This window comes from Rhodnius prolixus, unplaced genomic scaffold (genome assembly GCF_049639745.1).
Source record: "Rhodnius prolixus isolate KJV_2025 unplaced genomic scaffold, Rpr scaffold_6, whole genome shotgun sequence".
In the NCBI taxonomy this organism is placed as follows: Eukaryota; Metazoa; Arthropoda; class Insecta; order Hemiptera; family Reduviidae; genus Rhodnius; species Rhodnius prolixus.
The window spans coordinates 36,868,665-36,882,092 of record NW_027411634.1 but is presented as its reverse complement, the minus strand read 5'-3'; the positions used below and the strand labels follow the sequence as shown (position 1 = coordinate 36,882,092).

Here is a 13,428-nt window from a genome sequence, read left to right as displayed (position 1 = left end):
AAATAAAACAAAAAACAATAAAGCCCCTGGATTGGACCGAACACCGTTTGAATTTTTCAAAAATTTACCACCTGAAACGCTAAACACGCTAGTAGATATATATAATAAGATCTGGAGTAGCAATAAAGTACCCGACAGTTTTAAGAAATCAATTATATTTCCGATCCATAAGAAAGGCAAGATAAACGAAATCAGTAATTATAGAGGGATATCATTAATTGATTCTATTGCAAAAATATTTACAGGTGTGTTGGAGGAAAGATTGAAAGCGTTTGTGGAAGAAAATCAAATTTTAAATGAGTCTCAAGCGGGATTCAGACCAGGTTACTCCACGGTAGATAATTTGTTTAATTTGTTTAATATAGTTAATATACAACAAAATAAAAATGAGAAAGTTTACCTGTTCTTTATAGACTTTGAAGCGGCGTTTGATCGGATAGATCGGAATAGTTTATTCTTTAAACTGCATAACTGTGGCATTTCTAATAAATTCTTGGACGTCGTTAAAACTTTATATGACGGTACAAGCACGACGGTGTGGACAAGGAACGGACTATCCCCCTTTTTTGAAAGTAGTATGGGAGTGAAGCAAGGATGCTTGCTAAGTCCCATATTATTCACACTGTTTATAAACGACCTAGAGGATTTTATTGACGGTGGTCTGGTCATAGGCGGAAGAAGAATTAAACTGTTAAAATACGCTGACGATATTGTTTTAATCACTAGTAATGCAACAACACTTCAGTGCATGATTAAGAATTTAGAAAAATATTGTGAACAGTGGAATTTAAAAATTAATTTAAAAAAGTCCCAGATTATAGTATGTAGAAAAGGTTGTGGCAGATATAAGAAAAATGAAAATTGGTTTTATAAGAATCAGCGGATTGAGGTTGTGCGAAAATATAAATACTTGGGAATGACCTTAACCCCGACCTTGTCATTATCACCACACTTTAAAGAAAGATTATCAGCCGCCAAGTTTGGACTGAATAGTGTTTGGCATCATGTAATAAGCAATAATGCGGTAGCTCTCAGCAGCAAGATGCAATTATTCAAGTCTACCTCAAAGATGGTGATGTGCTACGGAGCTCAAGTGTGGGGTGGTGAGGAGCATGACGAGGTGGAGAAACTACAGAGATATTTCTTGAAGAAATTGTACAAACTGCCCAACAACACGCCTAACTACATGTTGTTTCTAGAAACCTCTAGTCAGCCACTCTACAATTATACACTCAGGCTACATGTTAATTATTTAAACAAACTACTGAACCAAAGCCCTGATCGTTTAACAAATTTTCTGGCCAAAATTATCATAGAAAACAAGTTGTCCTGGTACAAAGCTTTATTGGTACAAGCAGGGAAATATAATTTGGAAATATCTGTTTCACTTCTAATGGACCGGCATTTGAGATGGTTGAAAGACTTTATTGGCAAATTATGTGAACAACAGGCAACAATACTACAGGAGAAAGTTATAAACAGCGAATTCCACAAACAATATAAATGTTTAGATTTGGCGGGTGGTAGCAGGTATATTAACGACAGTAGTAACTTCCATCTGATACAGACTATTTTCCGTGTCAGAGGGGAGTTATTAGAATTAAATTACCAACCATGGAAAAGAGACAGAATCTTCATGTGCTCCCTCTGTAACATGAATGTGAACCATTTTGTATCAGTATGCCCTGTACTTAAGGAGTTCCGGTTACGGTTTTTTGGGAAAAAGAGATTGGAGTGGCAGGAATATATTGATATATTAAATGGAAATAATGATGTCAATAGCTTAAATAATTTATATAAATATGTCCGCGATGCATATAGTTACAGAAAAATGTTATGCTCTGAATTTAATTATAATAACTAATATATAAATAAAAATAAAAATAAATTAATACTAGGCAATTATAACACAATTATTACATTTTTTAGCCCCTCATCGCTTGTGTGCACATTATTGTTCTTTTAGATTACATTTATCATTCATTATCAAACTTATATTGTATTTTTAAAATTAAATGGAACTACTCGACAGACGGCCTACGAGCCATTGTCTATGATGTGAAATTTTATTTTATGTGAATTGTTTATAATTTAATTTATTTGTAGTTATCATTTTGTAATAAGTATATACTTTTCTGTTTATGTATTTTCATATATTTTGTAAATATACATCATTCATTCATTCATTCATTCATTCAATAGATTTACCGAAACGTTGGTATGAAGAAAGAAATTTATTGTTCCCCCCAAAAAATCAGTATTAATAATTATTTGTGTCAATGGAATGTAGTGTTTTTGTGATCCACTCTTTTTTGTTGATGAACAAGTAGGTGGAGTGGGTGTAAGATCGAAATCCACAGCACTTAATGGATCTTTGGATTTCAACAAGCTTCCTTTTACTTTGTATTAAGGTATTTCTGCTACGGTTAATAAATATAAATTAAATTCCTGTTAAGAACATACTTTTTGTAAGGTGGAGGAAGCACCAACCATATTAGTATGATTTATAGTGGTAAGAATTGTTCTTTTTTTTTAAATAATTTTTCTAGACCATGTTATTATTAATGTTGTAATTTTAATAGAAATCTATTGATAATTTTGTAGGTGTGGATCCTGATTATCGTTTATAATATAAATTATTTTACGGAAGGAAAACACCAGCCTCAACTAAGCTGTAGGTGGCTATTTTGTGCAAGAGTATATTCAAAAAGAGTATTTATTGTATTTAAACAATATTTCAATATTCCTCTAACATTCTATGAAGTTTACTTGCTGAGAATAGCTAGTACATCACAAAATCTTTTGATCAGTTAATTGAAGAGCTTCAAGTTGTCATTATTATAAGAGTTGCCATTTGTCTCTCACAAGTAAAACTTCAATGTTTAGTTTTGCTACATTCAATTAATACTAATTGGTTGGAATGCAAAATAGATGACCTTGGAGTGAAATTATGCAATGAATTATTGGTCATCAAAACATGAGCAGAAGAAAGGTTAATGTTGCAATCTTCATCTATTTTCATTGGCGATTTATTAAAAAATCTATGATGAAGACAATCACTATTATACTATTATTATATAAGTCGTTATTTCTAAAATTAATTGTTTAGTACTGTTCCCCACTTAAGACACTAATTATTAGAATAGATTACATAATGTATTATTAGTCATAATGGCGAGTAGTATTTCATAATCCACAAATTAATTTTTGTTAGTCGAATGGACGTTTAGATGCCGTCGATATACGATGTCGTAAGAGGCCAATTCGTTAGTGATCGGAAATTGTTATTTTAGTAATTTAACATAAGAATTAATTACCATTGAAATTAAGAGATGTGTCGTCAGTTTTATTAAAATTACAAAATTCTGTTCTCCTTCTTTTACTGTATTATTCAATATTCCAAGGGAGAGATAGATTATTGCCTGTTTGTTTTACATCGGTGCCGATTTTTACATTAGTCATTCACAATCTAAAACAAGTGATAATTTTTTTGATTTTTTCCGTCAAACATAACTGTTTATTGTATCCTTGGCCAGTTACGGGCTTTAAACCATCATCAGGAGTAGATAATTTGGTTAGATTTTCAATTTTGACTGAACTTATTATGATATAAATGAAGTTAAAATATCTAGGCTAAATTATTAAACTCCCATTGATAATGGATGGAAGTCCGCAACCGGTCAACATTCAGTAAAAATGCGTGCTGCGGAAGATAAAATCAAAGATTACCCAGAACTGCAAGCACTTTACAATTGTTCATAGGATTACCCAGAAGATGACTTGATCTCGCGGTTGAAAGTATGACAGAAACTGACAAAAATCTATCTTCCCATTTTATAATTGTATTTTTAGAAATCTCCTAGAATAACTAAATATAACGGGATTCCTCTAAGTTCAAATCATCAAGTTTTTTTGCATAAAATGTAAAATCATCAGCAACTTTTTGAAATAGAAGAGACGGTGAGTAAGAAAGACGCCATCTATTTAATCAGATTGTGGATCTAATATTAAGTTAATTAAGTGGATTGTAATATTAGTCGTTGACTCTCTTAATTGAATGTTCCAGATATTCCGATACATTAGAAATAAATGATGCTGCACATTCAGAGAACTTAATACTGAAGGGAGGATTTGCAGTATAAATGGTATCCTGTAATACAGAAATTGGTGACTGCGATAAAGCGCGATTTAGTGTAATAGATCTTATGACGAAGAAACTACCCAGTTAATATTCCTTAAGGAATTGTGATTCTGTCAGGAAAACATTTCATCACTTAAAGTTTGTTGTTCAATGGAGTTTTCTTTTGTATTATTGCTATTATTATAATATTCATTTCCTATTTTAAATGTATGAATAGAAATAGGGTGTTACTTTCTTTAAAATTATATCTCATCTAAACATAACAAATTGAAAGCTTAGAAGACGTAAAGTGTTCAGTTTATGCCAGAAGTCGATTTTTTCAGCTGTAATTGATAAATCAAATCTTGCTTCAAATCTAAGAGAAAAGATAAGCTGAACTAATTTTTAAAATAAACGTAAAAAACTACTTATCTATTTCAAAAAGAAACCCTCACGCCAACATCTATGATTATCTGAGGACTGCAAATATTCTTGCAGATTAAAATGAGTTAAAATTATGGTTGAAACAAAACTCTATAACTAAAGTAATCTGTATTTTATTTGTTTTTATGTTTAACAATAGTTTATTTGTTCTCTTACTTATAAAGTTAGCTACTTATAATTTATTTAAAAAAATAATAATTTCATCTCCAGATAAAACATTATTAATTCATCGCATGTTATTTTAACAAAATTGCTGTCAGAGCAGAAACAAGAACTAGTAAGAGTTTTAAAAATATTATACTTTTTTTATTTTGTTTCTCTAGATTAAATTCCTTGTAAGGTGTACTTCGCTATATTCCATCCTCAGTTTTTCTTTGTCAATAATATGCAATGTTATTAAGCCCTACTGTGACTAAATACGACCTACTCAATTAAGAAAAAAACACGAATGACAATTGCCTAATAAAAAAAAACGACCATTCCGTCAATAAAGTAAACACAAATAGTTCTTGAGATAATCATGATGACAGGAGCACTACCCATTGTCTACTAAATTAAATACTACTAAATTATTGCTTTCACAAAGTTTTCCTTTCTACTGTTTCATACATCAGACATTTTTTACATAAAATACCTCGGTTCAATCACAAAACCCTGTTGTAGGAATTTTCCGATATTCCTCATTGTTTCTTTCAAATGTATTTAAAATAATTTCATTTCTGACCACTTTTTCTTTCATCGATACTTTTATTTTTCAGTTACAAAAGAGAATGCTCACCAGAGAATAATAAATTTTTTGAGTAGACTAACCAAAGAGACTTTCGCTGAAAGATATCCATTAATTTGGAGACTAGCTTTACAAAGTACCAGTACACTTTCAATGGAAGAAATTATGTTGTTCTTAGCTGTGGAAAAATAGTTGAAAAAGACTTAGACTTTATATAACACCCGAAGAATTGGAAATTTTAAGGGAAGATTTTCCAGTAGAAAGTAAAGTCATTAGTAACGATACAGTTGAAGAAGTTAAAAACCTTGGAGCAAACTTACCTGAGGGTAGATAGCTAAATGTTTAGGCACTCCTACAAGACCTGCTGAAAAGTTATTTCAATGTGAATATCTTATTATTTTCTATACTATATTGATGTTCTAAAGATAATTTATATGTATGTAATTGTAAAAAAGTATAAAATTAAAAAAAATAAATGTAATTGAATATAAAACCAAATTTTTCAACTTTCTGAACATTACTTTGTGATTGCTGCTTTTTATAATTAATTAATTTTAAATTTTATTGACAATAGTTAATTATCTCATAAGCGTAGCTAATAAATGGAACATTCATCTTTACTTTTGGCCTTTATACGCGTAGAATAACATTTATTTAAATAATTATAAAAATCTAGAAAATACTTCTTATGGAGAAGCAGGTGCTGCTCTCTAGCAGTCATTCTACAAACTAGAAATTGTCTAGACTTCATTATTTTTTTAATTTATCTTAAGTATTAAACATTTTTTTAATTAGCAAAAATTATAATTAGGTGGTATTATGTATTGTTTAATTATTGGTAATAGATTTAAGTTTAAAATAGTTGTATTTGTTGAAAAAAAAAGCAATAAATGGATGTTGCTTCGCTAGCGGACATCTTGTCATGGCTTCTATATGAGTAAGTTAAATTCGCGGGCGTGGAGGGTGGGGCGAATAATTCATACCTATACTGCGCTTGACCAACTACTGCTATAGCACGAATAGCGTTGGCGCTTAATCCTTCGCCCACACTTTACACATTTACGATTAATGGAAACTACTTGGAAAGATGGCAGACATATTTGGTGAGACGGTCAACAGAGCGATCTACCCTCCCCGTCACTGAGATGGTACTGAACAGAAATTGTTTTTGCTGACGTATATCTAGACGTCTAGCAGTGCTACCTATGGCTTCCAAAAGTACATTCTCACGCTTTCTAGCGGCAATAGCTTAAACTAATGCTTTATCGTAGTTCAACTGATTGTCGCTAGAATGCATGGGCATGCTATTTCTTGTTTTTTCCATAGAAAAATGCTTCTCAACTTTTTACAATTTTTTATTATTTACATAAATTACCAAATGTTTTATGGTTATGTTCATAGAAGGATTATTAGATTAGTGTTACAAATTCTTTATTCTACCTTAATACATGGAATTATAATTTATCCATAATGAAATCATTTTGATGGTTGTTTCTTGACTTTCTTCTATTTTAGAGTAATTTGGCGACAGTTTAAGAATGTCTATCTCCCACCAGTGCTTCTACAAATCATGGCTTGTTGGGGATCCTAGGCTGTAAATCAGTAATATTTACTCTTATTTTCTTTTTCCAAATCGCACAGCTTTCGCCATCGTTAATGGCTAATCTGAGCACAGGAGTATGCATCCCTGACAAAATGGCTCCTTTCGCTAGTACGTCAACTTTCTCATTATCTATTATCCCAGCATGCCCTTTCAGCCACTCCAGATGCAACCTATCCATTCTCTTTTGTGTTTATCAAAAGTGTTGCTATTTCTGTATTTATGGGATCTAACACACGTTTTATTTTTTGGTGTGCAGTTTTAGAATCATTAAAAAGAATTACTGTGCAGAATTACCGCCTTCCAAATCGCTTCAGTACGGTAATTGTCTTAACATACTTTTTAAGAAAGTAATAACATACCTACAACATCCCGCCAGCAGCTAAGGTGGCCTACTTCAGCGAATACTCACATGCAGGTGGTAGGTTTCAAAATTCAGGTAGTGTATTTGGAAACCTTATACTTAACTAAGGAGTTTCATTTTCCGCCTTTCTCCATCAACTAAATTGGAATTGTGAATTGGATCCATCTAAAAAAAGAATTCACCATTTTAATGATTTTAAACGAAATCTCTGAGGTAAAGTGATAGTGAAAATAGAGTGAGAGAGAAAAAAGGAAACTGTTCTATATTTCTCGAATGTTTTGCAAACTTGTTTTTGTTACTTTGGTTTTCGAATAAATTTATAAAAAATACTAGTTACATTTAAATTGATATTAGTTGATACTTACTTGACAAAACATACTTTCTCTAAGATACATAGTTGAAATTCCTCTTGTACAAGCCACAAGAACTGTCACTTTTAAGCATAATGTAATTATTCTTTAGGAAAGGTATAGAATGAAGTATTTCCAGTTTGATTTTCTGCAGTACTATTTCCCAGTTAGCTAAAGTGAGCTGAGTTACCTTGAAAAAATATGAAACAATAACCATATCCTTTCTGTTATACCCTTATTTTCTCTAAAAGTTGGGATCACTAATTATAATATAGTGCATTATGTTTTTTTCTATGCACATTTATATTTTCAAAATTAAAAGTAAAAACAAAGAAACTAAAGAATTACCTTGTGTCTGAAAGTTGTTAATTTGTACTTTTACTAAACTCTGATCTTTATCATACACTCTTAAATTATTTCTAAAACTTATTATATCCTAGTAGTTTTTAGGAAAATTATGGCCTGTAACAGAAAAATGTTATTTCTTTTCTAAGGTAAAGATAAAAACAAAACAAAAAAGCAGTATTTTTTCTAACCTTTAGCCTAGAAATTGATTAAAATTAACTTTTTTCTTACTAATAGCTTTAAAAAAAAAAAGCCTACAGTTAAAGAGATATAAATTTGTTTAAAATATGTATTAAATGAATAAAAAAAAAATGGTCAAAACAAATACTTATCGTTAAATATTTTAAAAAAATTGATAAATATGAAAAAGAGAAATATAAACATAATAGAGCTCCTTTGCTGGTTTGTATCCTAATACAATACTTGAAATTTTAACATTATTTGGTTGCAAAAAGTATTTTTCCAATTATCAGAGCGCTCTGGTGGTGATTTATGTAAACCTTTAACAATAACCTTCTCTTTTGATAATGCTCAGTTGGTTATTTTACCCAACAGAATTTTATTGGAGCTATGATTTTATTATTTTTATTTCTTGTTTAGGAAGATAGGAAACAGACTTTATTTAAATCTTATACTCCAGTAGGATATTTTGGTCGTTAAAAGCTGCGACACTGAAGAATTCTGTAAAACTTAAAAGAATTGTATTTAAATCTTATGTAATTACAGTAAATAGTTGGTAATAATTATTTGAAGATTACTATTATTATTTTTCTTTTCGCGAGATAGATGAGGGAATATCGGAGACAAATCCAATGGCTCTAAAAGATCCGTGAATTTTATCACAATCTTCACTTCAATGTTGATTTTTTAACGTCAGGTTAGTTCATCTAGGCATACTTATTTTAACTTGGCACAGCCTTCTCTGGGTGGAATTTTTTTTTTTCAGAGGCTCTGAGTAAGGAGCATCTATTGGGTTTTTATATGTTTGCGATAAGATACCTCTAGGACTTTAAGACCTGTGGAGGAGAACGCAAACAATACTGGTGAGAAAATTCTATGATATTACAAAGATATGAGAACTCTCGTAGCGGACCTAGTAAAAGTGGATTAAGTGACCTATAAGTGAGGTTCCTGTTGAACTCCTTAGAAAAAATTGTCCAGGTACTCATTTCTACTCACTTAACTATTATGATCAGATGTAATCAGATGACGCTGTTACAATTTGTTAATAATTATGTCTTAGGTCTTAAAATATGAGAGTTTTTCTGCCTATGCCGGAAAAGTCCTTAAACAATTTCATTTTTTTTTATATTTACGTTAACAGAATGTCATCTAGAAGCTTCCAGTAATGAGCACCAACTGAACTAGAAAAAAAATACTATTTACAAAAAACGTCTGCTTATTTCATGAGAATCCTTAAGTTTTAAAATTATCATTTTAGAGGGTCGCTCCTTTGGGAGTCTCACTATTGATCTGCGGAAGGGATGATGGCGAACCGACTTTACTCCAGTGTGGTCTTTCAGGTGCTTATCTCCTACGGTCCTCGAAGATTTGTGATGACTGTTTATCAAGCAGTTTGCGTTTAATTCGCCCATAAAGAACAGCTTTGCAATTAATTTTCTCAGAAGAAGGTATGATTTATATCAAAAACATTTATTATTACTGAAAAATGCTATAGTAATTAATGTAAAATGATGTATATCAAAATAAATAAAGAATACTGAACAAGTGTTGACGTCTAGAGTTGAATATATTTTTTTGTAATCCTATAAAATTTTATTATAAAAATGAAAATTAATTAAATTTCTAATCATACACGTGATTTCATTGACAATCATGTTGATTTGCCTGAATAAAACAATATCACTTTTGTAATTTTTTAAGATTAGCTTTATTAAATAAGTCAGAACTTTTTTCATTGAATTAAAAAATGATAAGCCCAACTGTTTTATTAAGTTTTATTTAATTAAAAATTAGTATACTATTTACTTGTAATACTGTACTATGTTTTTGTTTTACAATCATATTAACTACTTTTTAATGAAATAAAACTTTTCTCACCCAGTTTAAGGAGAAATGTATCTAGTATTAATTGGGTATGTTTCTTTTGAAATGTTTTTAGGTATTAAATCATGAACAGTCCTACCTAAACAACAGCTCACATAAAGAGTGTAGGTTCAGTTCCTTTTTATGTTGATTATCCGGAGTAATAATAGACGAAATGCTGGATGAATGAAAAGGCTGTTATTCGTAACTGCGAGCTGATGTTAGACAAATACGCTGGAAAGAGAACAATATAAATGACCACAATTATGTTATTAAAAATTAATGTAATATTGAAACCTTTTTTAATGTAATTCTAATATTGAAATTATTTAATTAAGTTGGGGCTTGCCTTCAAAAACATTTGTTAAGTACATGGCAGGCAACATATCGAAATTTGCCTCAAATAACAATGCTTATAGTTAATACTAAGTTCTAGTACTTAAACAGTGTGAGTAGCGTATTTAACATTAATTTTGTGTGTGTGTGTGTTTCTAGGGAGTTTAAGGCAAGCCTATCATCTTTCTAATCTAACAAACCAATAATGTGAAGGTACAAATTATTGTTTTAAAGATTAGAGCTAAATTATTTTCAAGGTTTTTTTATTAGTTTAGAACAGATTGAGAGCAATTGGTGACCTGGTTTCTTCACATTGGCAAATGAATGTTGTTTCAGCTCTTTATTATGTGAATTTATTATAATTATTTTTATTATAGATCGTATCTTGTGTGGTGAGCCATAAGTGATGAATGCTGCCCCACCACATTCAACAACTGTCTAAATTATCCCCAATCGATTAAGGTATACGTATATAAACAATGAGGTTACGTTAAAGGTTGCATTAACATTCCATCACACAGGTGCTGTCGCTAAGAAAAGATACATAGTTCAAGGTTTTATTTCTTATTTTAGTTAATTATGTGAATGAAGAAATTTTGTTTAGTAAATGACATGGTGAGTGATGAGTGAAGCGGTATACAAGTGTTTTAGCACTAGTTCTGTTTTGAGTTTCCACATATAAAACAAGAACCGAATATGATTAAAAACATAATACGAAGAGGACTTACTACACTCTCTGCTACAGTAAAAATTGATCCCATACAAGAAGCCTCTCTGAAAGAGACGTGCATTTTAGTCAACGATCAAGATGAAGTAATTGGAAATGCAAGTAAAAGAGACTGTCACTTAGTATTACCAAATGGTGATATACCATTGCATAGGGCATTTAGTGTGTTTCTATTTAATACCAAAGGTGAACTATTGTTACAAAAACGGTCAGATACTAAGATCACTTTCCCTGGACATTTTACTAACACTTGCTGTAGTCATCCACTCATTGATTTTTATGAAGAACGTGAAGAAAAAGATGCAATCGGTGTAAAATTGGCTGCCCAAAGACGTCTGTATCATGAACTGGGCATACCAAAAGAAATGATAATCCTTGATGATTTTATTTATTTAACAAGGATACTGTATAAATCTGTTGGTGATGGCATTTGGGGTGAACATGAAATAGATTATATACTAGTATTGATAAAAGACTTACCAATCCATCCAAATCCAGAAGAGGTGAGTGAAACTCTTTACATAAGTAAGGATAACTTTTATGAATTCTTGCACAATATCCGAGCACCAATTACGCCTTGGTTTAGTTTAGTTACACAGAAGAAACTTAATATTTGGTGGAACAATTTGGACAAACTTGACAAGTTTCAAGACCACGTGAATATCCACAATTTCAAGTGATTTTTCCTATTTGAAAGTGTAAAGTAATTGAAGTGACATATCAAAGACTTATTGATTACATTAAATTATAATCAAGAGTTTTTCTGTTAAAAAAAAAAATCCTAATTATTCAAAGAGCCTTAATTATTTGATAAACTTATATTTTTATAAAAGTAAAGTTTGAAATACTTTTTAGCTTGAAGAAGCAGGGACTTGAAAAGATTTTAAATTCACTAACCCGTCTGGTTTCGTTGATTCATGATACCATGCTCGTTTTCCTTCATCTCCCGCTAACCTCATTAATAGCTCAAACCGCTGAAGTTGGATGAAAGTTTGTAACCAGCCAGTTTGAAGAAATAATCTGATGACGGACCATTGATCATTTTAGTATTAATGAAATTGAAAGAACCATTTTTGTCTTTAAATTGTTTTTCATGGATCGAAAGAATGAGGGCAAAATATAATGTTAAAAGACAATAAGATGTATACAGTGATAGTATGTAATCACTGTTGTACCTAGTATGATAGAACCATTCAAACGAACATGTTATAAATTCTAATAGATAAAGCAGACACTTTTTATTTAACAGACATATTTATTAAAATAAAGTTTAACTTTCTATTATCTTTCAATTTATGGAAATTTCGAGATTTAAGACACTTCTTACTAAAGTCTGGTTTTTCTTTAACATTACGAACGTCACATTTACAGCTTTATCAATAAAGTTTTAGCTCGATATGCTAAATGTTAATTTAAATTAATTTTCGCAGTCATCTATAAAAACCGTAGTTTGACTTTTTAGGCTTATAAATGTGTCTGTCAAATGTCATAGATTTTATGATCTCTTCCAATGATCGTAAGGTACGGAGAAAGCCTGTATAAAGAATGATATTCATCTAAAGAGAAACTTTTAAAAGAATATGTATTTTCTCTTATTAAATATAATTTCTACTAGTCCCACAAATAATAATATATTTATTTATTCATTTCTATTTGTTATATTTCTAAAAAGAGGTGTATGTATTCCCTTTTCATTGTTACTATACTTGAAATGTTAGCATAAGTACAAAAGCAAATGACATGATAAGATCAGAGGTTATGTAAATGTTAGCTGATTTCTACAAATTTCTTTTTTTTTTTGTGCCTTATATTTATACAAGTTAGTTTTATTTTAGGATAATTTCGTAAGATTTGTATCTTTATAAGTAATTAAATTCAGCTATAATTATGAAGTGACTGTTTTATTTAATCAATACCTTTTCATGTGGATAGGAAAAAGAAAGCTTAAAATTATCAAACATAATTTTCTGTACTCTAACCATTTTTATTACTGTTACTAGAAATTTAGTGGACACCTTAATAATAATTTCCATATAATTTGAAATTAACGGGCTGTATAGAGAAATGATGCAGAACAAAAATAGAAAGTCTTGTGTTTATTTTTACTTCTGCGAAATACTTTCTTTTATTATCATTTATGGTACCACCATGTTAACTGTTATCTTTGTTCCAATTAGAGCATTTTAAATAAAAAATTTCAACATTTTATATATTTTGATACCATTTGAATTTTTAAGAAGTTAATGATCTATGGAATATTTAAAAGCTCGAAATGCGAAATTCAAAGTGAGCAAACTAAACTTCACTTACTTGGTAATCAGTACTGATTCTGACAATCTATCTCAGTGACTCTACAACCTTATTAGGCT

The 13,428-nt window shown here is 30.3% G+C and overlaps 1 protein-coding gene and 1 long non-coding RNA gene across 4 annotated transcripts; one reads left to right on the top strand and one right to left on the bottom strand.

Moving 5' to 3' along the window:
* Positions 1–6,706: 6,706 nt before the first annotated feature.
* LOC141461330 (uncharacterized) lies at positions 6,707–10,228 on the bottom strand. Of its 3 annotated transcripts, XR_012462770.1 has the most exons (6): positions 10,097–10,228; positions 8,142–9,314; positions 7,954–8,067; positions 7,621–7,795; positions 7,254–7,420; positions 6,707–6,883 (listed from the first exon to the last, which is right to left on the bottom strand). It is a non-coding gene; the product is annotated as an uncharacterized lncRNA (long non-coding RNA). The 3 variants fall into 3 exon arrangements; XR_012462769.1 differs by lacking the exon at positions 8,142–9,314 and having other exon boundaries at positions 10,097–10,221; XR_012462768.1 differs by lacking the exon at positions 10,097–10,228 and having other exon boundaries at positions 9,130–9,392.
* A 472-nt stretch (positions 10,229–10,700) lies between these two features.
* Positions 10,701–12,951, top strand: Idi (Isopentenyl-diphosphate delta isomerase). Its single transcript, XM_074142280.1, has one exon. It carries the CDS (start codon positions 11,029–11,031, stop codon positions 11,737–11,739), a length of 711 nt encoding a protein of 236 aa, XP_073998381.1. The 5' UTR covers positions 10,701–11,028; the 3' UTR covers positions 11,740–12,951.
* Positions 12,952–13,428: the final 477 nt, after the last annotated feature.